General features: G+C 39.9%; 1 protein-coding gene across 7 annotated transcripts in view; it reads left to right on the forward strand.

Moving 5' to 3' along the window:
* BTBD9 (BTB domain containing 9) overlaps positions 1 to 27,118 on the forward strand; it is a 415,523-nt gene that overhangs the window by 92,911 nt on the left and 295,494 nt on the right. For 6 of the 7 annotated variants that reach the window (XR_012334472.1, XM_073810771.1, XM_073810770.1 and 3 more), the window contains one exon: positions 15,129 to 15,179. The exons of the other annotated variant lie outside the window; for it this stretch is intronic. Coding sequence is in view for 5 of the 6 variants with exons in the window: in XM_073810771.1 (XP_073666872.1) it covers positions 15,129 to 15,179 (51 nt within the window). In the remaining variant the exon portion in view is untranslated. The remainder of the gene's footprint in view (positions 1 to 15,128; positions 15,180 to 27,118) is intronic. 7 annotated transcript variants of the gene reach the window in all.

Consider the following 27,118-nt stretch of genomic DNA (forward strand, 5'->3'; position numbering starts at 1 on the left):
AACTCTAATATAGCACAAAATTTCTCTTTAGTTGCATCTCTGTAAGTCTAATTCCATACAGAGCCTGATAGGGAATCGTGTTTTCATTTATTTTTCTTTTTAATAAATTTATTTTATTTATTTTTATTTTTGGTTGTGTTGGGTCTTCCTTGCTGCGTGCAGGCTTTCTCTAGTTGCGGTGCATGGGCTTCTCATTGCAGTGGCTTCTCTTGTTGCGGACGGAGCACGGGCTCTAGGCACGCAGGCTTCAGTAGTTGTGGCATGTGGGCTCAGTAGTTGTGGCTCGCAGGCTCTAGAGCGCAGGCTCAGTAGTTGTGGTGCACGGGCTTAGTTGCCCCGTGGCATGTGGGATCTTCCCTGACCAGGGCCTGAACCCATGTCCCCTGCATTGGCAGGTAGATTCTTAACCACTGCACCACCACGGAAGTCCTGAGAATCATGTTTTTAAATATCTTATTTTTAATACCTATAGTCAAGTCTCATTTATCTCTTATAATTGGTCTGCTTTCCATTTTATTTGTGGTGAATTTTTATACCCACATTGAATTGGTCCAACCACCAGTTATGCTCCTGTCATTTGGCTTGTACCCAGGGAATGCAAGTAATTTTTCATGTTATCCTGAGAAAAAGATAATCAAATAAATCTCTTTAAAAAATTGATATTTCAAAGTCAACTAAAAGTGATTTGCAGAATGTTTTTGATCATCTGTGCTTCTGCCTTCAGTTAACATAAATAATCAAAAGTTGGCTGTGGCACAGTATAATTCTTCAATGGAACAGTGGTCATTTGGTTGTAATACTTTGAAGGCCATCTGTCCTAAAGAAATTCAGGCACCAGAGCCTCAGATTCTTTACTTAACTTCTACCCATCTTGGAAATTAGTGTTAACCCTGAGTTCATTTGGCTAGAGGAATAAATACATTTAAGACTGATGTTGATAATATTCAGTTGAGTTAAGATACAAACAGTTAAAAGAACATTAGTTGTTGACATTAATAGTTGATATTAAATGTGGTACAAGTGATTAAAGAGTTGCTAAACAGTAGGCTGTAGACTTAGTCAATTTAGATTTAAAAACCGATGTAGATAATAACTTCATATATCAAAATTACTCCTGCTTATATATGAGATGTTAAAAGAATGTTATGTAGATAACACCTGTCACTCCTAAAATGTACTTGGATTTCAGAGTTAAAATCACAATGAGGGGCTTCCCTGGTGGCGCAGTGGTTGAGAGTCCGCCTGCCGATGCAGGGGTGACGGGTTCATGCCCCGGTCCGGGAAGATCCCACATGCCGTGGAGCGGCTGGGCCCGTGAGCCATGGCCGCTGAGCCTGCGCGTCTGGAGCCTGTGCTCCGCAACGGGAGAGGCCACAACAGTGAGAGGCCCGTGTACCACACAAAAAAAAAAATCACAATGAATACTTCATCAATCACAATGAATACTTTATCATCTCTCCCACTCCTCCCACTCCCATTTGCTTTTTACTGTTAGCGTTGACAATACATGTGCTCCTCAGAAACCCCTTAATTTCCCCAAAGTATTTGTAATTTTCTTGTCTTTTGGGTTTAATACTATGGACTCAGCCATTACTTTTTTATCTTAAGAAACTAATGAATTCCTAGGCATCAAGTATGTAGGAATAGATTCATACTGGGTGACTTTCTCTGCCAAATGGGTACCTCAGTATGAATTTACTAAGAGTGGTTATAGGGTCTAATATGCTGTTCTGATGTTTAATTTTATCCATATCTCTATCAGTAAGGGTACCGATTAGGCTAGTGTGTCAAAGAGACCCAATGACTTTGATAAATATTTTCTCTCACTTAACAGTCTAGGGCTGATAGGCAATCTTTTCCTCATGACTTCATGGGATGCAAGCTGGCAAAGTGACTCTGCCAGCCTTTAGGTGTGACTTCCTTGATTTCTCTGGCGGACTCCATGATAGCAGAGGAGTGTGCACCCAATGTATTAAGACCAAAGCTTGGAAGGTAATTCATTACTTCCATTCACATTCTGTTGGTGAGAACTTGGCTACTGACCCCACCTACCGGCAAGGGAAGCTGGGAAATGTAGTCTCAGTTGGGTAGCCGTGTACCAGCTAAAATTTGCTGAAGAGGGGGAACAAGTTTTGAAGGTCTCCCACTTCATTTTATATCTAATGTTTTCTTTGTTTATAACATAAAATTCAATGTCAATTCAAAGTGAAGCACTTTTCCCTAACTCTCCCCCCTTCCCACCTCTCAAAAAGAATAAAAATGAAAGAGATATGCTTGCCCATTTGTTAAAGTGGAAGATTAACTTGATACCTTAAATCTGCAAATTCAGCAGAAATTGATAGAATTGCTCTTTGCTCTACAGGAGTCTTTGATAATCTGTGTCTATTTATATATCTTAAAAGAATGTCTGTCAGAAGGCCTGTTGGCCACTTGTGCAAGGATAATAAAAGGAAATTCACTGAGATCAATTCTGAGTGAGCATATCCAAGCCCTTTTAGGGGAGTGGTTGTTTCTAGTCCCAAATGTAAGACTGTTGTAGTTTGATGCCTTTGTTCAGTTGAATCCTAACTCTCCATTTTGAAGTACAGATTCATTAAACACCTTCCTGATTCCCATATAATTCTCCGTACATAGAGAAAATGCACCCGTCATGCAATCTGTAGATATTTCTGACTTCTATGAAAGTGATTTATCATGATTAAAAAAAAATGTAGCTGGAAATCGTAGTGATATATTCCCTCCTTCTCTAGGAAATTAGTTTCTGATTATGATTTTGACTTCTATTTAAGCGGTTTAACTACAGGAATGGAATCTGCTGATTGTGCCAGCATGTATTCTTTCACCCATGTGACAAAATATTTTTTATTGTAAATTAGTAAATCATTCGAGTGACTACTTCAGTCTTAATTTCACTAACGGTGAGTCTGCTTCTGAGGGTTTGGTCACCTGGACACTGCCACGATAGCCAGATTTTTTAGCTGCCTTGCACTTGTTTGATACTGTAGTACTACCAGCTCCATATAGAGACAGGAAAAGAGGGACAGAGGGAGGGAATGAATTATTCTGATCTCTGTTGAATCATTTCTTCATTATGAGTGCTGCAAATTTTAGCTAGAGGGCAGAGACTGCCTCTTTGTGCCTTTATTTAATAGTGTTTATCAAGCAAGAGTGGCTTTAAGAAATAACTGAAAAAATTGCCTAAATACTATCAAAATGAATATCAGCTTTGCCCAAACTAAAACTAGTTTCTGAATGGGTGGAACTAAATAACCCCATGTTATTTAGTCAGTGTGTACATTTTTCAGAAGACTCATAATGTTGGACTTACTGGAATGTAGTTCTGCATAAAATTCGTGTTCTACAGGAGACAACTTAGATAACTTTGTGGTCAAGGTAGCTCATCCATTTATTAAATAAACATTGATTTAAGCCTTGCAATATGCTCATTAGTCTAATAATAATCCGTTTCTCTACTTTTAGGCAAGAGTACATAATTTTTTCTAGGCATATTTTATGCTTGGTCATCCTAAAGAGAAGAAATTCCTCAGCCTATCTTATAGCATTTCATAATATAGAATCATTTAAAAGTTTTTTCCTGATATTCCATATTTATGGTTATGTTCTACCATGTGGAAATGGAAACTCCCCCAATAACCAGCTTTTAAGAAAAATAAACCTTCTATACTTGGAAATGGTTTGAAGTTACTTCCTAGATTTAAAAACCTTGGCTATGGGACTTCCCTGGTGGCACAGTTGTTAAGAATCCCCCTACCAATGCAGGGGACACGGATTCGAGCCCTGGTCCGGGAAGATCCCACATGCCACGGAGCAACTAAGCCTGTGCACCACAACTACTGAACCTGTGCTCTAGAGCCCATGAGCCACAACTGCTGAAGCCTGCGTGCCTAGAGCCCATGGTCCGCAACAAGAGAAGCCCCCGCAATTAGAAGCCAGTGCACGGCAACAAAGAGTAGCCCCTGCTCGCCACAGCTAGAGAAAGCCTGTGCACAGCAACGAAGACCCAATACAGCCAAAAGTAAATAAATAGATAAATTTATTTTAAAAAAAATCTTGGCTAGATACTCATTTCTATCACATTCTTATATATATATATATATTTTTTTTAAATTATTAGTGGCATTTATTTATTTTATTTTTGCTGTGTTGGGTCTTCGTTTCTGTGCGAGGGCTTTCTCCAGTTGTGGCAAGTGGGGGCCACTCTTCATCGCAGTGCACAGGCCTCTTACTATCGTGGCCTCTCTTGTTGTGGAGCACGGGCTCCACATGCACAGGCTCAGTAGTTGTGGCTCTCGGGCCTAGTTGCTCCGCGGCATGTGGGATCTTCCCAGACCAGGGCACAAACCCGTGTCCCCTGCATTAGCAGGCAGATGCTCAACCACTGTGCCACCAGGGAAGCCCCTTATATTTTTTATTTAACAAATCTATAAACTAATATTTATTGATAGTGATTAGTAACTGGAGAAATCTAAGTTCACCTAAGTGATTAGTTGAGGAGAAAAGACATAAATATATCCTGTCATCTCCTAATAATTGGATGTCTCAAAGCAGCTTATTGACAAATGAGCTGTATAGTCAAAACTGTTAAAGAATTCCAGATAGGCAGCAGAACACAGTGGTTGGAACCACACAGACTTTGGAACCACACTGCCTGGATGTGAACTGTGGGCCTGCCGCTCACAAGCTATAAGTCTAGACAATTGCTTGGTTTTCCTGTGCCTCAGCCTCCCCATATGTTAAATACAGATAATAATGACACCCATCTTATAACATTATTATAAGATTTAAATTAAATTCGTTGATATATAGTATAAAGTGTTTAGAACAGCACCTGATACATAGAAAACACGATGTGATAATAATAATAGTGGAAAACACTATAAACCAAAATGCTGTTGGAAGATTGTGTGGTGGATTAAGCTAAGATTTGAAGCAGAGATGGAATTTGGAAAAGCTGACAGGAGTGGAGAGGCTTGTGCAGGCAAGGCAGGAAGGCTGTAAGCTGTGTAGAGGACACTGACCAGAATGGTTGTGAGTTCAGAGTTGTCTGAAACATGAGGATTTAAACGCTGGGCAGAGAGGCAGACTTAGGCCCAGCTCTTAGAGACTTTCAGTGTTATGGTCAGGAGTTTGGATTTAATCTTTGTAGGTGGTAGGTTACAAGCATTATTTTAATTTTGATATGAGGTAGTTTGCTGGATTGGTGGAGACAGATGGTGAGAGTGGTGGCAGGTGACATTGTAGCCAGTGCACAGGCCCGAACTGGGATGGGTACAGTAAAAATGGCGAGAAAGAGATGTTTGCAAGAGGCATCGTGATAGAAAATTGAAAGGATTTGCCTGCCTTTCTTTTTTGAGGATTTTTCTCCTACCTAGTGTGTATTCTCCCTTTATTTGGTATCTTTAACTACAGAGGGAAAATCAGAATAGGAAGCAGTCTGTGGGTGAAGCATCAGATTTTTCAGGCGGCATGCTTAGACTGAAAGGCCTGACAGGAGAGAAGTCAAGGCTGGAATTAGAAATACAGCAGTCATCTCATTAGAGCTAATATTTTAGCAATGGGAAGAGTCAAGATCTTTGAGAGAGAGGGAATAGGGAGAGCAGGACTTACTCCTTGAGGAACATGTGGTTTAAGGGAATTTGATGGAGCAGCCAAAGAATTGGGAGGAAACCAAGATGGTGTTAACTTATATTAAAGAAGAGAAGAGAATTTGCAAACTGACTGCATAGTCAGCAGTGTTAGGGGCTGCAGGACAAACAGAACGAGACCTAAAACAGTTACTGTATGTGGCAATAAGGCCACTAGTAATCTTGGTAAGTGAAGTTTCAGTAGGGTGTAAGAAACCAGATTTTGGGACTTTTATTTGGGAAGCATGGATGTGAAAGGAAGAAGAAATATATGGTGGCTGTAATGGGTACAAATGAAGATGTTCAGGCAGAGAGAGAAGCCAGTGGGGAGGGAGAGATTAAAGATCTGGGGGAAGGGGGTGGGATGAACTGGCAAGGAGCTAGAGCAGATGGGAAAGATCAGGTGGAGCCTGTGGCTTAGCTTCAGAAAGGAGGAGACCCACATTCTTGGGCCGTGGCATCTTGTGCCTGGGACAGTGCTGGACACCTAGCAGGTATTTGGAAATGTATATAAAGGTGTGACTGAAAGGAAGAAGGCAGGCTAGGTGTAAAAACAGAGAGGCGGTGAAAACTAGTGAGTTTATAATGCTTGATGAGTAAAATTCTGCTATAAAGTTAGGAAACAAGATCATCAGACAAAGTGTTCATGAGGGTGGTAATGACAATGGTTACCATCTACCTATGTGTCAAGCACCATTTTAAGTGTTTTACAAGTGTTATTTATTTCTCAAACCTGTAAGGTAAGTACTAGTTCCCCATTTATTAGATGGAGAAATTAAGACAAGAAAGGTTAACAAATTTGCCTAAAAACATACATTCTGTAAGGGCATATTGGGGATTTGGACCAACATAGTCTGACTTAATAGGTCATGATCTTAATTATTGGGCTTCTGCTTCCCAGCCCTTGGGGAATGAATGGAAGATTTCAATCATTCATGAGATTCAGAACATTTATGGTAGAAATGGTGCCTGGGAAACAAACCATAAGATATAGTTTTAAAAAACCTTTTCTAATAGCAGTGAATTTTTAAAAAATGACTTAACCTCTTTTTTGGTTGTTCTAAAAGTAATATATGCTTGTTGAAGAAAACTTAGAAAATAAAGTATAAATTTGAAGATTAATAATCCTAAACCCAGAGATAACCAATGTTGACAATTTTGTATATTTTCATGTAACTTTTTTCTAAGATTACTTTTTCTTTTCACAAAATTATATCATAATGTTTGTGTGTGTGTATACACACATATGTATTAGTTATATATAATCTTGTGGGATTTTCATTTAAAACTTTATTGAGTATTATTTCATGTCATCAAATACACCATAACTTTCACCATTGCTCTTTTGTTGATGATCAAGTCATTTCTGCATGTTGTTCTTATAAGTAGTGCTGTAGTGGCCATCTTTCTTTGTCTACAGTTCTTATCACCTTAGGCTAGTGTATTAGTCAGGACTCCATGGTTTGTAAGTGATAGTAAACCACTTTGAACTACCTTAGGTGAAAAAGTAATTTTTTGGCTTAGGTAACTACTGAAATGACAGAGATGAAGCTGGGCCTGGTAGTTGGAGCCAGGGACAACTCGGACACATCAAAAACCCCTCCACTCCTTGTTCCTGGTTCTTTCTGCATGTTTGTTTTCTGAAACAGTTTTCCTCCATACCCTGGGAAATATGACCACAAATATCTCCCGAGCTGTGGCTCACAGCACTGTCAGCAGAGTGGGACTTCAGCTTTCTCCCCAAAAAATTTATTTTGAAGTTTTCCAAGCAAAAGGCTTTCCTATACAAGTATGTTACTATATTTGCCTTATCACATATCTATTCATCTATCAATCCTGCTGTTCATCAATGCATCTTTTAGAAATCCATTTCAGAGTAAATTGCAGACATCAGTACTTCCCCCTAAATACTTCAGCATGCATGCATATCATCAAGTTAGAGTTCACTATTTGTTAACATTTTTTCTTTTGATGTAAAATCTACATTCAAAGAAATACACAAATCTTAAGTTTACATTTGCTGATTTTTGATAAATCCATACACCTGGAACCCTCAACTGTTACCACATTTTATGATCTTAAGATTTAAAGAAATCCCAGGAAATTGCTCTGACTAGCCCACTATGAGTCTGCCACCCTGACCTCACAAAGTGAGGGAAGCAACATTTTCCACATGTAAGAGGATGCTGGGCAGATAGAACTATAGATATATACAGGAGAGAGCTTCCTGGGAGTCGAATTACACTAATTGAATTTAGACAGCATGCCTTTTATGCTGTGCGAAAAGCGTGTATATTGGTTTTGTCTCCTTTAAAAAGCTGCCTCTAATGTCCCACAGTAATGATTTCTTCACTCTGTGTACTTGTGCTTCATCATTTTTTTTTCTTTAATTGATGTATCACATGTTTTGTAGGTCTTTTAAAAACAGATTGTAAACTCTTGAGGGCAGAGACCACTTTTTTCAAATCTAACCTTATTCCTTGTATAGTGGCATGTAATGGTAGATACTCAAATTCTCCAACCAGCCAGATCCTTTAGGCATCAGTTGAAGGTGCTTTTAGCTGCAAGTAATAGGAAACCTTGACTCAAAGAGGCTTAAATAATCAGGAAGTATACTTCCTTATGTAAAATTATAGAGGTTGGCCAGCTTCAGGGTTGGTTAATGTGTGGCCTAATGGCATTGTCAAGAACCTAGGATTTTTCTGTCTTTAGGCTGTGCCATCATTTCTGTGTCAGTTTTGTCCTTAGATTGTATCCTTTCACGATCATAGGATGGCTGTTATATGTCCAGGCAGTAAATCCAGATGCAGTAATATCGCTTCCCTTCTGTCCCTCAAAAGAGCTAAGAAACCTTTTCCAAAAGCCCTCGAGCAGACCTCCATATTTTATTGGCTAGAACTAATTGATATTAACAAACTCAAATCAGTCACTGGTGAAGAAAATGGAACCAAGGTGACTTCTGATCAAGATTTACCCATAGATAGGTCATCTCTCCCCTTTCCACATGGGAGTGGAGTGGACACTGATATAATCAGGACTGTTAGAAAGAAGGAAGAAAGGAAAGGAAAGAAGGTCCTTTAGACTGTTAGAAAGAAGGTTGATTGTGTAGGCAACAGGTAATGCCTGTTACACAGCATTATTACTTAATGAAAATGCCTCATCTTGTCCTCCGAAGTTGGTGGTGGTTGGACACATGGAAAAAAATCTGTATTTGACTCTTGTTGCTGTCTGAATGCTCTCTCCATCGGTGACATTTAATGCTATATATTGGCCCTAGTCTTTTCGGTTTTAGGTGGTTAAAATTTTTTCCACTTCTTCCTGGGATTCATCAGTCTTTGACTCTTACTGCATTTTGAAAATGTTCATTTTAATTGTTTCATTAATTTCATCTGGAATTAATTCCTATAAGTCGAATATCTAAGCCTGGATTCTCTGACAAACAAAGCCTGAGACAAGGATTAAAGTTGATGCTTTCGTTGAAAGGTGTAAGTCAGATCTGTAAGGGTAAAGGCAAAAGGAGAAGCAAGGAATGGTGCAAAGAAATTGATTCGATGTATTGTAGAGCTCTTGCTTCACAACAAGCTCTGAAGAGACATAGCAGATCTTTCAGCAGGTGTGTTCACTTGCCAACAGGATTTCTCTGAAAGGGTTGCAGTGAGGAATTACACTTGAGTAGTCCTTGGAAAAAAGAAGGAAAAGGGAGGATTTATCTGCCTGCTTTCCTCCTGTCTCCTGTTCCTGGTTGATGGAGGTTTATCCCATGGGGAGCTAACTCCTCTGTACTCCTAGCATCATGCAGACCCTCTGCAGCTACTCGGGATGCTAGATCCATGCCTTGCAGTGTGATATTTCATATAAGCCCAGAGTGACTTGGACGAGGCACCAACTGAGAGAGAAAGACACAGACACACATAGAAGTGGTTGCAGTTATCTGAAAAAGTGTATAGGTTAGTGTCCAATTACACCTAAGAAGGTTGAAGTTGAACTTTTCTGCCATAGCATTACTTTGGTATTTAGTAACTTGGAAACATTAGTTTCAGAAAGTAAGCCAGAGATTGCTTTGGCTATTCAAGGCTATAAAGCTTAAGATAATCACCTTATGAGATGTTTTACTTTTCTCTGGTCTGGGAATCTCTTATAGGAAGTGTTGACAGTGTTCCAGAGCCCACAAATCGTATTGGTTATTGTGGATCTAGGTCAGCATTGACTTCTTCATAGTCATCTCGAAATATGACATGGCTGAGTGGAGTGGCTCTGGGCACCCTTGGATTGTCCAGTCTTTCCAAGTTTATCCAGAGGGAGGGGACATGGGGATATATGTATACATATAGCTGATTCACTTCGTTGTACGGCAGAAACTAACACAACATTGTAAAGCAATTATACTCCAATAAAGACATAAAAAAAAAAGATTGATGGATTCTTTGGAACTCTAGACACTTGGAAATCCTCTGAGTATTGGCTTTGAATTCTAAAAGTTTTTTTACCAGGCCAGCTTCTTTTCAAAGAGAGCCATTTTGCTTTTTGTTCAGAGTACAGAAAGAGAATCCTGTTGAATTGGTGGCAGAAGAGGCACAATCTGATGGAATGAAGGAAGGAGTATCCTTTCTGGGTTGGTTTGGTCTTTGCACTCCTCATATGTTTCTTGTTTTCTTGGGTTAAGATCTCTTTGTTTTTTTCCATTAGTGTACTTTACTTAGATCACTATGATTGCTTTATAGGTATTATAGAGTAATGGTAGCTGTTTTGGTATGGGAGATGACAGGATGAGCTTGTCAGAGATGAATGTTAATTGGATGCATCTAATAAGCCCGAGGAGACTTCCCGCTTCTGTGTTGTCATAGAACTGAGGCAAGCATTTGGCCATTCCCTTCATGTCACTAGATGAGCACTCTTGATCCGTTCTGAATTGCCTACAGTGGGTGGCACTGGCTTGAAACTGTGGCACTGTGTAGCCCTTTGAGCTGCATTGAAAGCATGAGGATTTTTGCCAGTCTTTGGTTTGTGCTACCCAGATTTTTGAAAGTGTTCTGAAAGGATCTGTGTTCTTTCATCAGACTTTGGTGTCTTGACTTAACCTAGGGGCATAAAGTCACATTAGATCTATTGGTGTTAAAACACAGAGCTCTACATATATCTAGTTAGTTGACCCTCTTCTTCCTGCTTTTAAAAATTAATGAAATGAAGGAGTGCTATTTGCCTTAAGATAGCCTAAAAATAAAAGCTCCTTCCCCCAACCGTTTTCTAGTCCGATGAAGATGATTGCCTTTCTCTTTCATTCACCTTGGATACTTCTTACTTGCCATGAGTTGTGGGGCTACTTGTAAGGCTGATTTAAGGTGGGATATTTTCTCCTTTTTGAGGCTCTGCTTATGAGCTAGAATCATAAAAATTCAAGAATTGTGCCAAATGTTCTTTTGTTGATGACTGTGATTTAGTCTGTTATGTAACTGTAATGTATAATTTACACATCCTGAAGATCATCAGTCTCTGTACAGAGTGACTATATTTAACCCTCACTTCTTTGGAAAAAGAGAACATTACCAATTATCTTTGAAACTATATTTGTGAGACAATGCACATTGATCCACACTCTGTCTCCATTTTTAATTTTTGGTGTGTTAAGTCATACTTTATGACTTATTCTGTGCTTTTCATGTATAAAGGCTCAGAGGAGAAAGAGAGAGCTTAGTGCTAGTGACTATATCTTGAGGCTTCCATGGCTTATATTATCTAAACCAAGAACAACAGACAATAATATCCCAGTCATCTCTATTAATATGCAGGTCCAGAAAGAGCAAAAGGGTAAATTTCTTTCCACTATTATCTTTCAGTTGTGGAAGGGAGTAGAAAGAGAGGGTATTGAAATACTTAATGGTAAACAGTTAGTAGTAAGAAAATAATACTTCCTTTTTCTATCAATGTATTGTGATGCTACTAGTGCCTGTGTCATTTGAAGAGCTTTTGAGAAAGAAAATGGTTAATGTTGGTTTTCTTTTATCTTAAACTTTGTAAGTTAAGTCCAGTTTTAAGCTCAAATTCCATAACAGGTAAATAAATTTGTTTATTTACCACCCAACATTTTGCCTCATTGCCCTGCCACAGGCTCTGCTTATATGAAGTTGTCGATGTGAGAGGAAGTGTTGACTGTGTTCACGTAGGACTGTATTCCCTTAAGAAAGGAAGCCTTGAATGAGAAAATGATGTTCTCATTAAATCAGCTCTTTAAGAGTAGGTGGGAGGAATTGCTATCGATCTAATGGATTTAATGGTTCATATACAAAGTCTGTGGAATAGAAGTAATATTCTGCAGCTGAGAAACTGTAGATTAATCCATCTTCAGACAGAATTCTGGAAGCATCTGTAAAACTGGAAAGTTACATTTTCTTTCCCCTTTTCAGGCACAACTGGACTAAGTGTATTCCCTAAATACTTTAGAATCAAGTTGTATCCACATAAGTAGGTCTACAAAATATCATATGAAAAATTGAAATAAAATCATAAAATATAGATGTTAGGTTCTTGTTGGCTACGTTTACTCTGGTGCCAGTTTGTTTGGAAGGGCTGCAGTGTTGAAGATAACCAGAGGTCACCTGTAGAAATTCTTTCTTTCTTGGGTGGTTCTCTAATAACTAGTGGTGGTCTATTTTAGTTCATTTGGATGAAGTAGTCCTTTTAAGGGGGGTGGTGAAGTCAAACATTTAAGCTTCTCTTCAGGCTCTCCCTTTGACCCTTTTAAAACCCTTTTATTTTATTCTACTCACTGAAAGCACATCACCAAGCCTCCCTTCTTTGTCAGGAAAGGCCAGCATTCCCTCTCCCCTTCCCACCCTAACCTTTAATGAGTAGTTGGTTCTGTGAAGATATGGGGGCTCCCAGGACATGTGAGAATTTTGATAGATATGAGTGACATTGTATGGATGGAAATGAGGTGGACCTTGTTCATGTTTCATTCTCATATAAACTACATATTCCATTTATGCTTTACATCTACAAGATACTCCATTTAGGTAGCACATACTGTTTGAAGGTTCTCAAGGGAACAAAAAGTAAAATAATAACAATAATATTAACAACTACAACTCTGTTTATTAGCACTGGAAAAAATGCCAAAGGAATTGGGATTTTTGGTAACTACAACTAAAAGAAGAAGAGACTCATATTAAGAATAACAGCAGTACCATGTGTCTCCATAGCACATGGCCATTTACAAAGCACTCTTCATCTGAATTTAATATGGCCTAATGTGATAGCAGGGGGGTGGATTCCCATGGTTTCTTTAGCTTTAAGATCTCGGGATCTAAATCTTCACACCATAAAATTTTTTTTTTTTAATTTTTTTGCGGTACGCGGGCCTCTCACTGTTGTGGCCTCTCCCGTTGCGGAGCACAGGCTCCAGACGCGCAGGCTCAGCGGCCATGGCTCACGGGTCCAGGCGCTCTGCGGCATGTGGGACCTTCACGGACCGGGGCACGAACCTGTGTCCCCTGCATCGGCAGGCGGACTCTCAACCACTGCACCACCAGGGAAGCCCTCACACCAGCAATTTTAATTGACATTGTTGCTATACTGTATTATCAGACAGCTTGAATAGTCAGATAGTCTGCTATTAGTGGAGCTGTTCTTCATGTTTAATCTTTTCCCTTGCCTGCTTCTTTCGTCACTGTCACTTTTCAGTTTGAAGACTGGAGCATATGTAGCCATCTTTATTTACTTTTGTTCAGTGCTAGCATTTGCCTTCTACTAAATGAGGTTGTCCTTTATGAGACAGCTGGTAATTTATCTCTACAGTCAAGGCTCATATACTGCATTTTAGAACCTGGGATATGTTAGTAAGGCTTAAAAAATTTAAAAAATCATCTGAATTAACACTGCACTGGTGATGGTGCGCTACAGACAACACTCCTCCAACCCTGCAAAAACAAGCCAACACCTGAATGTCTAGTTGACGGTATTGGTACTTCCAATCTCTCCTGATAGCTTTACAATCAACAGTAGACTGTGAGAATGGCTATAAATATATATATATATGTGTGCGTGTGTGTGTATGTCTTCATATTAATCTCTTTCTCCAAAGCAGAATCATTCCTTAGGGTAGTTTTTATGAGCAGTACTCCTAATTTGATTTTATATCAGTCCAAGAAGCATTTTTTCTCTTCCATTTACATCAGGGTTGTTGAAAGCACCATTGAACTTTTAAACCAAAATGGGAGCACTTCTTAAAACATGCTTTTATTAAATCAACCTGATAAGAAAAACTCTGTAAGCCAGCATATTCCAAGGTTCCCAGGGCTCTTATGGGGTCCATAGTTAGACATTAGATTAAGGGTGGGGCACTATGAATTCCTCAGAATTTATACTTGGAGTGTATGGTCCAACCCAGTCAAGAACCACTGCACTGGGACTTCCTGGTGATGCAGTGGTTAAGAATCCACTTGCCAATGCAGGGGGCACAGGTTCAAGCCCTGCTCTGGGAAGATCGCATATGCTGTGGAGCAACTAAGCCCACACGCCACAAGTACTGAGCCCACGTGCCACAACTACTGAAGCCTGCACGCTTAGAGCCCACGCTCCGCAGCAAGAGAAGCCACTGCAATGAGAAGCCCGCATACCGCAATGAAGAGTAGCCCCCGCTCACCGCAACTAGAGAAAGCCCACATGGCAGCAACAGAGACCCAGTGCAGCCAAAAATAAAATAAGTAAAGAACGACTGCACTTATTAATGTAGCTTTTTGACTGGATCCTTGTTATATTTTTGTTAATTTGGGGGCTTTTAGACTATACACACTTTAAAATCTTATTATCTTTACATTACATGTATGATAATGTTAAACTTCAGCATTATTCTATCAGTATAGTAGTTAATTAAACATTTATATAAAGAATAGTTTATAATGGTATGAGTTCATTTTAAAAATCTGCGCCTTCAGAATTAAAAATTCAATTCTTAAAGGTGATGAAGATATTTCCTGAGATTTATTAAACTACTGATGATTGCCTCTAAAAGGATTTTGTTTTGTTTTGTGAAAGGGTCAGGCAAAATAGCTTAGCTCCCAACAACACCTCTACTCTGATACATAATCTGGCAAAGATTTTGCAGAGCATATTATGTAAAGTTGTTAAAGAAGAATTCACTTCAGTCCAGTAAGCAGCTCCCACCTTCTGCTTTGCTCTGGAGAGACAATGGTGAAGGAACCTGCATCCTTATTCTTAAACAGCTCACAGTGCACTGGAAGAGTGAATTTTACGTGGTTCATCTCATTTGATGGCATCTGAGAGTCACCATGTGGTGTTTGATGTGCATACGTTCCATAGGCACTCCACAATTAAAAGGGTGATGTGAACCTTATCGTCCCTTTCCTTCTGTAAAACATAGTGGTAGTTTTTCATTGCCCTGTGGATCAAGCGCAGAATCCCTACTCTGAGCTTTGAAAAGGACCTCAGACCATTTCCTTTACCTTTCCTCTACTTGCCCACATCTAGGTTAAGCCTTTCCCAGAGTTGCACCTTGTGCCTTTCCTGTCATCTATCCAGGTAAATCTTTACTCTTTTTTCTTCCATGTGAAAATGTTTCAAATGTGAAAAAGTGAATGGTTTCCCTTCATACTTTGAATTGTGCATAATGACTATGTAGTTAATCATCATCATTCAAATGCGATTCAGATACACTAAGTGTATTTACAAAATACTGTGGTAGAAGAACAAGGGACGAAATGCTTATTTCTGGGGAATTCAGAAAATATTTTACAAAGAAGATAATATGTACCTAGGTCTTCAAGGATGAGTAGGAGTTTCCAGGTGTATTTTGGGCAGAGGGAGGAATATATATGAAAAGTTATGGCATCATACATTTGCAGCAACATGGATGGACGCAGAGATTATCATACTAAGCGAAGTAAGTCAGAAAGAGAAAGACAAATACCATATGATATCACTTATATGTGAAATCTAAAATACGATACAAATGAATATATGAAACAGAAGCAGACTCACAGACAGAGAATAGAATGGTGGTTGCCAAGGGGGTGGGGAGTTGGGGGAGGGAAGTATTGGGAGTTTGCAATTAGCAGATGCAAACTATTATATATAGGATGGATAAACAACAAGGTCCTACTGTATAGCACAGACAGGTATATTCAATATCCTTTGATAAACCATAATGGAAAAGAATATATATGTATAACTGCTGTACTTTGCAGTACAGCAGAAATTAGCACAACTTCAACTAGTACATCAACTATACTTCAATAAAATTAAAAAAAAGAATTTTATGGCGTCATAAAGGAATGTGGCATGTTTAGGGAACATCACTGGACTGTACAGTATGCACGTTTCTTTGGTGGTGCTGGGAGACATAGGATTTGTATGACAAGCTCTGAGATGCAGAAGCCAAGCCATGTGGTTCTTTTAGAATGCTGTGTACTAGCACATTACCAGCTGGTTTAGGCACTTGGTAAATATTTTCTTTTGATGAAACATGAGGCTAAGAGTAGCTGGCTCTTTGATCAGGGGGAGAAAATGTGAGTAATTCCTTTAAGAACCATACTCATTCATCATTCATCAGGTATTCATTCAACAAATACATACTGAGGCTGCTGCGCTCAGAGCAACAGGGGAGATATAAAGATGTTTCTACCCTGTTTGTGCAGTGCCTCTTCTGCAAATTCAGGGTTTTATTAGATTTTTCTTTGAGTAGTGTTAATTCTGTGTCATTTTATTATGTCTTATGCATACTTGCTACTAAAGCACTGTGTAGTTACTTCTTTCTCTGAAAGGTTCAACACTATTTTAACCCACTCCACCGCTTTATTTCAGGAGTTCTCACTCTGCATTTTGAGGAAGGTTCAGGTGCTCAAATGGCTGGCATTTTTCTACATTTTGTGCCTTGATAGCCAGTATTTATAAGGTCAAGAAGGCGGAGCATGCAGGGTTATAGATGTGAAAGCTGATTTATACTGAACCTTTTAGGCCTAACATATCTTAGCTGCCATTCTTTATAAGAGACTATAGTTTAACTGTAGAAAATAACCCTGAAAGCAGAATAGAAACTTTGTTTTTTTTTTTGGTCTGCACAGGTTGTGGGATTTCAGTTCCCTGACCAGGGATCAAACCTGGGCCCACGGCAATGAAAGCACCGAGTCTTAACCTCTGGACTGCCAGGGAATTCCCCAAACTTTGTTCTTAAAGATTGCACTCCTGGTAATATGTCCTTTTACTAGTGTGTGGAAGGTTCTTGAAGATTATTTAAAATTCATTCATTCCTTCTCTTCCTTCCACCCACTGCCCTGTTCCCTTCTTTGCTTCATCACATTTTTTTTTTTTTTTTTACGGTACGCGGGCCTCTCACCGTTGTGGCCTCTCCCGTTGCAGAGCACAGGCTCCAGACGCGCAGGCCCAGCGGCCATGGCTCACGGGCCCAGCCGCTCCACAGCATGTGGGATCTTTCCAGACCCGGACACGAACCCATGTCCCCTGCATCGGCAGGCGGACTCTCAACCACTGCGCCACCAGGGAAGCCCGCTTAATCACATATTTGAATAACTTCTATGTGTCAGCAGTGTTCTGGGTATTGGGTTACAAGAGTAAACATTGAGCTCCTCGTCCTCAAAGAGAATTGTTAACAGCAGTTCTTCTCAACCCTGGCTGTACATTAGCTGTAAGGCTTACATGTAAGCCTTTAAAAAGTACAGGTGCTGGGGTCCCTGCCCTGGAGATTCTGATTCAGTGGTTCTCAGGTGAGTAGGTAGGATTACAGACAGATCAAGAGGCAATTTCAGTTCTCTGAAGTGGGGCTGTAGGATAGTTAGTACTGGAGAGCATTACCTAGTCTAGTCTTAGAAGATCAGGGTTGGTGGAGGAGTGAGGAGGGTGTAGGTGCATCGTGGAAGGTGAAAGCCTGTCTTAGATTTTTGGGAATAACATGTATGGACTGCAAGAAGAGAAAGCATGGAAAACTGGTAGTTTATTGTGGTCAGAGCGTAGAAGAGGAGGCAAGGAGTATCCAGAAATGAGACTGGAGAGGCAAGCAGGGTCCAGATCATTCAGGGCTTTGTCAGCCAGGTTAAGAAATTTGAATTCTGTTCTGAAGACAGCTGGAGCCATTGATGGGTTTTATGTAGCGGAGTCATATAAGATTTACTATGTTTTCATACGATCACTCCTGCTGCTCTATGGAGAACGCTTTGAGGGAGATAAGAATAGAATTTAAAGACTTTTACAGAAGTCTAGGCAAGAAATGCCATGGCTTGAATCAAGGTAGTGGCAGTGGAGATTCAGAGAAGTGGGCAATTTAAGGAAATATTCAGTTGTTAGAATATACTGACCTTGGTTAAAAGTAGATGTGTTGGGGGAGTGGGGAGAGACATCAATGTGTCACAGACTAGGTTCTTGGCTTGGGGTCACGGGTACCATTCACTAAATGGGAATACAGGAGAAGGGGCAGATGGGGCAGGGAAAGGTGATGAGTTTATTTTAAATATATTGAGTTTGAGGTGCCAGTTGGCCACCCAAGTGGATATATCACCTGGCCATTTAGGCATACATGGTCTGAAGCATGGGAGTAGGATCTGGGCTAAAGATAAAGATTTGGGAGACATTTGCATTTATATAGAGTAACTGAAACCGTATGAGTGCATGAAATGATTCAGTATGTGTAGAGAGGGGCGAATATCTGGGTTAAAACATTTTAGGAAACATTTTAGGAAAGGAGGAGAAAAGGAGGAGCCTTAGAAGGATATTGAAAAGGAGTGGTAAAGGTAGAAGGAACATCAGGTGGGTGAGTTGTCATGTAAGGCAAGAGAACTTCTTAAGAAGGAGGGAGTGATCAACAGGGTTAAATGTCATAAAGAGGTCAGTAAGAAATTTTCATTTGCTTTAACAACAAGAATGTTCTGTCAGAAGGAAGAGCAGTTTCATGGCATGGAGAGGAGTGGGTTGAAGGGTGTGAGGTAAAATAATCATGAATAATATCAAATCATGTTGTACACCTTAAACTAATACAGTGTTGTATGTCAATTATAGCTCAATAAAACTGAAAAAAATTATTGTGAGTTGACACTTGTTTCAAGAAGTTTGAGACAACAGAGATAGGACGGATGGGTGGTAACCTGAGGCAGAGGGGTTGAAGGAGAATTGTTGAGACAGGAGAAATTTAATTATTCTGTTGGTTCCCTCCTAGAGTGATCATTCATTAAAGGCCCTTTGTGAGCCGAACTCTGTGCTCTATGCTGAGAACAGATCTTAATTCTAGCGGAATAGCTACTTAATAATTGAATAACAAATAAAAATAATGAGAAGCACTACAAAGGAAATAAGCAGAATGCTGCGGCGGAGAATGATAGTGAGACCTACTTAAGATAGTGCGGTCAGGAAAGGCCTCTTTGAGGAGGTGTCGTTTTAAAATGAGATCTGCGGGGTTTGAGACAAGATGGCGGAATAGAAGGATTTGAGCTGACGTCCTCTCACGAAAATACCAAAATCACAACTAACTGCTGAACAACTATTGACAAAAAATAAATTGAGATCTGAAGAATGAGAAGGAGACAGGGAGTAAGGAACCTAGGAAAGAGTATTTCATTCAGAGAGAGCATTAAGTGCATAGGTCCTGGGATGGAAGCAGCTTGGTGTATTCCAGAAACCAGCAGGAACAGAAGGTTTTTATGGCCACAGTGAGGTGAGCTGGGGAGAGTAGCACGAGTTGGGTCATGTATGCGTGGTGTTAGTTTGTGTTTTATTCAAGAACTGTGGGAAGCCATTAAATGGTTTTAAGCAGAATGACACAATCTGATTTAAGTTCTAAAAAAGTTACAATGGCTGTTTCGTGGATAATGGGTTACTAATGGAGGTAGGACAAGGACAGAAGAAGGGAATAAGTCAGTGGCTACTTGGATTAGGATGGAGGTAGAGGGAAGAGGATGGCTAGTGAAATACACTGTGAGGGTAGAATCAGTATGATTTGGCTGATGAGTGCCGAAGAGGCCAAGGGACACGGAGGAGGGAACACTTCAGTGTCTGGTTAGTGTCTGCATAACTGGTAACACCATTTACTGAGCGGGGAAGAACTGAGGGGACCCCAGATTTTCAGTGCGGGTTGGGGCTGGGAAGACATGCAGAATCAAAAGCTCCCATTTTATACATGCTAAAATTCGTTTGCATGAGAGAGATGTTTTAACTCAGCAATTGAATTGTAGATATGTGGAGGTTAAAGGACAGCTTTGGTCTATAGATAGATATTTAAAATTAGTTGGTGTATAGATGTGTTTCCAGCCATGAGAATGGACAAAATCACCTGAGAAGAGGATGTAGAGTGAAGCTCTGAGCAATGCCAGTATTTAGAAGTCAGAAAGAGGAGACAGAGCTTGCAAAGAAAATTGAGAAGGCGGCTAATGAAGTAGGAACTCGGGAGAAGGTGGTATCATGGAAGCTGGGAAGGGTGTTTCAAGGAATGAAGGGAGGAAGCAGCTCTGTTGAATGGTTCTAATAGGACCAGAAAAGTGGCTCTGGATTTGGCATCACCTAGATTAATGGTTATCCTTGCAAAATCATGTTCAGTGTTATGGTGGGGTCAGAAGATTAGTGAAAGCAAGTGGGGAAGTAGAGCTATACTAATTGTACTAAATCTTTTAGAATTGATCTAATTCATTCTTTTAAGGGCTGTATGTTGGTCCGTGGTATGGTTCTATCATAATTTATTCAACCTATCACTATTGATGAGCATTTGCTTTGTTTTCATTTTTGCCTTTGAAAATAAGGCTATAATGAACACTCTGCACTCCCCCATCCCTGCACCCCGTGAGTGTGTGTGTGTGTGTGTGTGTGTGTGTGTATGTGTATCCATACTTAAACATTGGTATGTTTGTATAGGAGAGATTCTAGGAATGGGTGAAATGGATTGAAGAACATAGGTATTTTATGTAATTTTAGCTGGTGTTGCTAATTACTTTCTCAAAACTGTAAAAATTCACGTTTTCACCTGCAATTTTTGAGAGATTGATGATGCAGGAAAAAGGGGGTCTAACCGAAGATGCAAAGTCCTTGAATAGGTAAGAGGAGATGGGGGCTAAAGTACACGTGAAAAGGCTGGGCTTTGATAAGTAAAGGAATACTTTCTCCATTGTAATGGGGAGGAAGGAGAAGATTATTTAGTTGCCCATAATTTTGTAGTTTTGGTGGTAATAACATGAGGACATTCTATAGCCTCAGTGAAATAAGATATGAGATCATCAGTTGAAAGGAGGAACTTGGAAAACTCAAATTATGAAGTCAATCCTAGAAAGTCAAAACGGATGTACAGTAGGATTGCTGGGCCATGTTGAATTTAAAATGTAGTCAGATTATATGGTTTTCTGTGGCTGTATACTGTTACTTGAGTTTGTACTCAGGTAAAGTGTATACCTGGGGTCACTAGGGCTGGGGTTTGCTAAGCAAGTATGATGGAGAGAGAGAGGGGACAGGGGAAGTAAAAGTACTCTGCAAGGAATGATTATACATAGACTGAAAAAGTAAGCTGAACAAAGAGGGACAGAAAGGGGTTGTGAGATTGTGATTGAGAATCAGTAGATTAGAAAGTTGAATGAGGAGGAAGAATTTTTAGCAGTGGAGATACTAAAACTAATGAATGGCAAGGATGGGGAGGGGTGTTGTAATGTGGGATGTGTGAATTTAGAATTTTGGCATGGGTAATGGTTTCTGTTGACCAGCTCAAGGAGTTGCCCATGGATTTGGGTCACTGAGATACAGTGGAAGAAGGGTCCCTGAAAGAGGTTATCAAGGACCTGGGAGGCCAAGATATTGTTTGCATAGTGTATGTTCTTGTTGACATATGATGACAGGAGTGGGAGTGGAAGGGAAGCGAGCCAGGAGTACAGGTTTTCAGTTGGGTGGAATAAGGGTGAAGATGGTAAATAACGGTGCCAATGGGGGGCGGGGCTTGAGCTTTGCTCGAGCATGGAGATTTGGAGACATGCGCAGAGTAGGAAGAGGCCTGTTGGGAGTATAGTGGAGAACAGGCATAGCTGCCTCCCCTACCTCCTGGCCCTGGGACTTATGGGGCATTGAGAGAAAAATAATTACTTCTTGAGAGGGTTGCTGGGGGAACATGTTTATATGCTGGTGATAAGGGAGTGAGGGAGAGGTTGGGAAGGGAAAGGTTGGCTAGCAGAGCTTCCTGACCAGGGAGAATAGATTGGCTGTAGGGCCTTAGTGGAGAGATTAGCCTTGGCCTCCTCATAAAGGGAAGGAGGATGGGCAGCAGGCCCAGCCATGGGTTGGGTGGCCAGAGGCTGGTGCATCTCTGTCTTCTCTGCAGAAGGCGGCAAGAACAGCTGCTGAGGAGATGGGAGAGGAATGGAGGAGGTTTGAGATAGCAGCTGTGGAGAGTGGAGGTGACACATAGAAGGATCGTCAAAAGTTGTTGAGGACTCAACTGAGACAGGAGATTATGAGTTAGGCATAAACTTCTCCCTTCCCGCCCCTCCCGTTACATATGTAGTATCTATTTTCCTCATTCCCACCAGACTGAATTAATTACTTTTTCACCTATATTTCCACAGTATTAAAACACCTACTTTTATATCTCTTATCACATTGTGTTACAATGATTTACCTGGTTTCCCTTTTAGAGTGTGAGTTCCTAGACTATGTCCTAGGTTATGTCTCATTTATCTCCTCTTCATGATCACCTGGAATAATTACTGGAACATAACAGGGGCTCAGTTAATGTTCATTGAATTGAATCAAATTATACAAGTATGGTTATTTTATTTTCTAAAAGTTCTATTTCTTCATTAATATGACACCATATTTTCTAAACATCTTGTTGGTTTCTGTGGGCACAGTATGCTCATTAAGGGTAAGCCATCCTGTTTCCATCTCATGCAAGAGCAAGACTTGTGCAGAAGATTAAAATATCCCACTCGTCTCTACAGGTTTGGCATGAATTTATTTGCCTTTGGAATTTCTGTCAGCAGAATCTTTGTTTGCCTTGTTATTGACCTTACCATTTGGCCATAAGGGCATTCTTTGAGAAGACAGTGAATGGCCATATTCTTCTGAGTGAATGGTACCATGCTAACATTCTTTCCCTTCAGAGTGAATGGTACTGTGTTACGTTATTTGAAAACTGTGGCTTGACGTGGAGGAGAGAGCTTTTCTTATAAAAAGAACCCCAATAAACAAAATTAAAATGTCACCTTGCTTTCAAATTGTTTGAAATGTTGTACTGACATGAAGACCATACAACCATGGAAAAATATTAATTTGCCCATTAACGTGCTCATATTGTTTTGTGGGTGGGAAAACGAAGGTACATGAAGTATTATTCATATTCCATGTCAGCAGCCACAACTTTGGAAGGAGGCTTCCTTAGGTTCCCTCTAAAATAGAATTATAGAATCTCACGTTAGGAGGTACCACAGAGAGCCAGCTGGTCCCACCACCCAATACATTTGAATCCTCTCTTCAGCATCCTCAACAGGTAGGTGTCAAGCATCTGCTTGTATACCTCTAGGGATCAGCAGTTTTCCTGAGAACAGAGACCAGGTTCTGCATTGACACAACAAAGTTGCTATCTCTATAACAGTAGTTCTCAAACTTTTGTTTCCAAGAGCCCTTTATACTCTTAAAAACTATTAAGGACCTCAAAGAGCTTTTGCTTATGCAGAGCATACCTATCAATGATTATTTATTTATTTAAAAATTTAATAACAAACCCACTACATCTCAATGTAAATAACATTTATTAATGAAAAATAACTATGTTTTCCAAAACAAGATAAATTTAGTGAGAAAAGAGGCCTTGCAAATCTCCTTAATAGCTGATACAATAAGTAGAAGACAGTTGGGATTCTCATATCTATTTTCTCATTCAATCTGTTGTAATATCACAGGTCATGTAGTACATACATGGCAGGCAAATAACTTCTTAGAATTAACAAACTTTGACCTCACGGACCTCCTGAAAGGGTCTCAGGGGCCCCTAGGAATCCCCAGACCATACTTTGAGAACTGCTGCTGTCTTGTACACCAAGAGATGGGATGAATCGATGAAGTAAACTGTTAGAGACTGGAATGAAAAAATATATATATATACACATATATATGCAAGAGGGGCTAAGAAAAACGTCAACAAATATTGAGTGCCTACCATGTGCCTGAATGTAAAACACTGAAAATTCTAACACTTAGATCAATTGTTCCTTGTATTTTTCAAGATGAAGATGCTCTTTGACTTCAAAAAATATTTCTGGATTGTAAATTAGCTATGGTACTTAAAGAAGCCATTCATTGAGAAAATGACAAAAAGCCGCTGCGAATTTACTTACGGTTTTTAAGAAATTTCTGTTTTCATCATCACACCAGTGTCTGTGGACATTAGAAAACAAATACTGTGTCTGTGTTTTTATATAGTTGATCCACAGGCCCATGGGGATTTGCAGAACCCTTGCAGGTAACTCTGTGCCTGGCCTATGGAGCTGCCCCCCACCACATATGATCCATGGGCTGGGAACCATGGTTCTGTGTGTGATATTCTTCCCCCTCAGAAGTCATTCATCAGTTCTTGTCACCAGTCTTAAAGGTGTTGCATGATGGTTGTTTTGAAACCATTAAGACTTTTGTTGCCTTCAATTAAGATGGCTGGGTGTCATAAAAAAAAACCCAAAAAACAGCCAAAGACGAATAGAAGTGTGTGCTTCAGGGGCTTCCGTTCTCTTCACCTATACTTCTCTCGCCAAGAGCAACAGACGGGCAGTTGCAGATTGAGCCTGTCTCTCCTCCCCTGCAAGTTGGTGCTGGGAGCTAGTGGAAGAGAATTGTGTTGAGAGAGTTAATACTGAGTTAGAGAAAAGTGGAAGTGTGGTAATAGTGCAAGGGGAGGAGTGAGAAATTAAATGGTATCTTTTTAGAAGTCTGCCTTATTGCAGTCTGCATTGCTCCTTGGGGATTTTTCTACTGAGTACAAGAAAATCAGCAAGCACTTCCTGAAAAACCCAGATGAAATTACTGCCATAAATTTTTATTTTTTTTCATGGTATAAAACCCTTAATTTAGATGGGGAGGGTTTATTACCAGTGTTTTCTTGGCATGGCTAAGTTCAATTAATTTCAGATGACAAGCTCACCCCCGCATTTTGCCTTTTTTCTTTTTTTTTCCTCCTAGTATGTGAAAAGTACAATTTGTTATTGGTTTACCTTTGGCTCTGGAGACCTCATTAAGGGCCCAAGAAAGGGATTCTGTCTTTCTTTGCTACCTTTCTGTTTTCTGCAGGATTCAGACCATTTGCATTGTCATATGGAAAGTATGTGTGGTATATGTGTGAGGGGAAGGTTGGCAGATAAAACTGGTGGTGTTTACACCTTTTTTTCTTTAACATCTTTATTGGAGTATAATTGCTTTACAATGGTGTGTTAGTTTCTGCTTTATAACAGAGTGAATCAGTTATACATACACACATGTTCCCATATCTCTTCCCTCCTGTGTCTCCCTCCCTCCCACCCTCCCTATCCTACCCCTCTAGGCGGTCACAAACCACCTAGCTGATCTCCCTGTGCTACGCGGCTGCTTCCCACTAGCTATCCACTTTACGCTTGGTAGTGTATATATGTCCATGCCACTCTCTCACCTCCTCACAGCCTCCCCCTGCCCCTCCCCATATCCTCAAGTCCATGCTCTAGTAGGTCTGTGTCTTTATTCCCGTCTTACCCCTAGGTTCTTCATGACCTTTTTTCTTTCTTTGATTCCATATATATGTGTTAGCATACAGTATTTGTTTTTCTCTTTCTGACTTACTTCGCTCTGTATGACAGACTCTAGGTCCATCCACCTCACTACAAATAACTCAATTTCGTTTCTTTTTATGGCTGAGTAATATTCCATTGTATATACGTGCCACATCTTTATCCATTCATCTGTTGATGGACACTTAGGTTGCTTCCATGTCCTGGCTATTGTAAATAGAGCTGCAGTGAACATTGTGGTACATGACTCTTTTTGAATTATGGTTTTCTCAGGGTATATGCCCAGTAGTGGGATTGCTGGGTCGTATGGTAGTTGTATTTTTAGTTTTGTAAGGAACCTCCATACTGTTCTCCATAGTGGCTGTATCAATTTACATTTCCACCAACAGTTCAAGAGGGTTCCCTTTTCTCCACACCCTCTCCAGCGTTTATTGTTTGTAGATTTTTTGATGATGGGCATTCTGACCGGTGTTTACACCTTTTAAATATTGCAAGTTAAGAAATTGTTACCACATTCAACTAAGTATTCAACTAAGTATTCAACTAAGATAGGGACCTCAGCTTAAGATGAGTTCTCTGAAAAGAATGTGGGCACATTTAGACAGGAAAACTTGTTTAGCTGTCCTGACAGTTCATACGTAACATACCTGGTTGTTTGAAAGCAGGAACAAGATGTCAACAGAATACTGTATTTAATCACACTCCTAAGACATAGCATGCTGCACCTTCAAGTTCTTGTTCCTATCAGAATACTGTGAGTATATCTTGCAAACAAGGGGAAATAATCTATGGTGTTTTGTTTTGTTTTTCTTTGCATGGTAACATAGAATCTATTGTAGTGTGAATAAAAGGAGTTGCAGGAGATTCATCACTGTTTGTAAAGTGTGCTGTCTGTGTCTTTCAGCATGTGAGTCTTTATTTTACTTACCAAGCAGATACAAAAATTAGAATCGATGAGATAGAGAATATATATTGAATAAATAAGCAATGCAAACAGAAGTTTTACCATTATAACAAATAAATACCCTGCCTCAGAGGTTGGAGATTAGAATCCTGTTACATTAAATGCTTGACAATTAATTAGCTATTGTTTATAAAATTCCCAAGATGACAAGTTACTTAAGTACTATTATTAAGAGTAGCGGGATTAGTAATAATGTTCAATGCCATTGGCAACAATGAGGTGATTTTAAAAATAAAGATAAATGTGGGTGATCATAGTCAAAGTGATTTGTGTGCTGAATGCAGAGGAGGCAGCCCCTGTGCACAGTGTTCTGAGGCTGCGGTGTGGAATGTGCAGTACTTGGCAGGTGTTCAGAGACTGCAGTGTGGAATGTGCGATACTTGGCACAGTGTTCTGAGACTGCAGTGTGGAATGTGCAGTACTTGGTACAGTGTTATGTGACTGCAGTGTGGAATGTGCAGTACTTTGTACAGTGTTCTGAGACTGCAGTGTGGCATGTGCACTACCTTGGCACAGTGTTCTGAGGAGGGTTAGACAAAAGTGCTTAATTTGTTAACATTTTTTCTCTGATTTTTGTGTATTGCTTAACCACTTGTCAGAATAGTGTTCCCTTAGCAAAATTAAAGAGAAAATAAGAAAGCTGACAGAAAACAGGCTCGACAGAGGGCCAAGTGTAAGAAATGAACCCCTAGCTGTTGCTGACAGGCACTGTTTAGATTCCAAATATGCTAGATCATTCATTAGTGTGTGTGTGTGTGTGTGTGTGTGTGTGTGTG

This window comes from Tursiops truncatus, chromosome 10, assembly GCF_011762595.2.
Source record: "Tursiops truncatus isolate mTurTru1 chromosome 10, mTurTru1.mat.Y, whole genome shotgun sequence".
Lineage (NCBI taxonomy): Eukaryota > Metazoa > Chordata > Mammalia > Artiodactyla > Delphinidae > Tursiops > Tursiops truncatus.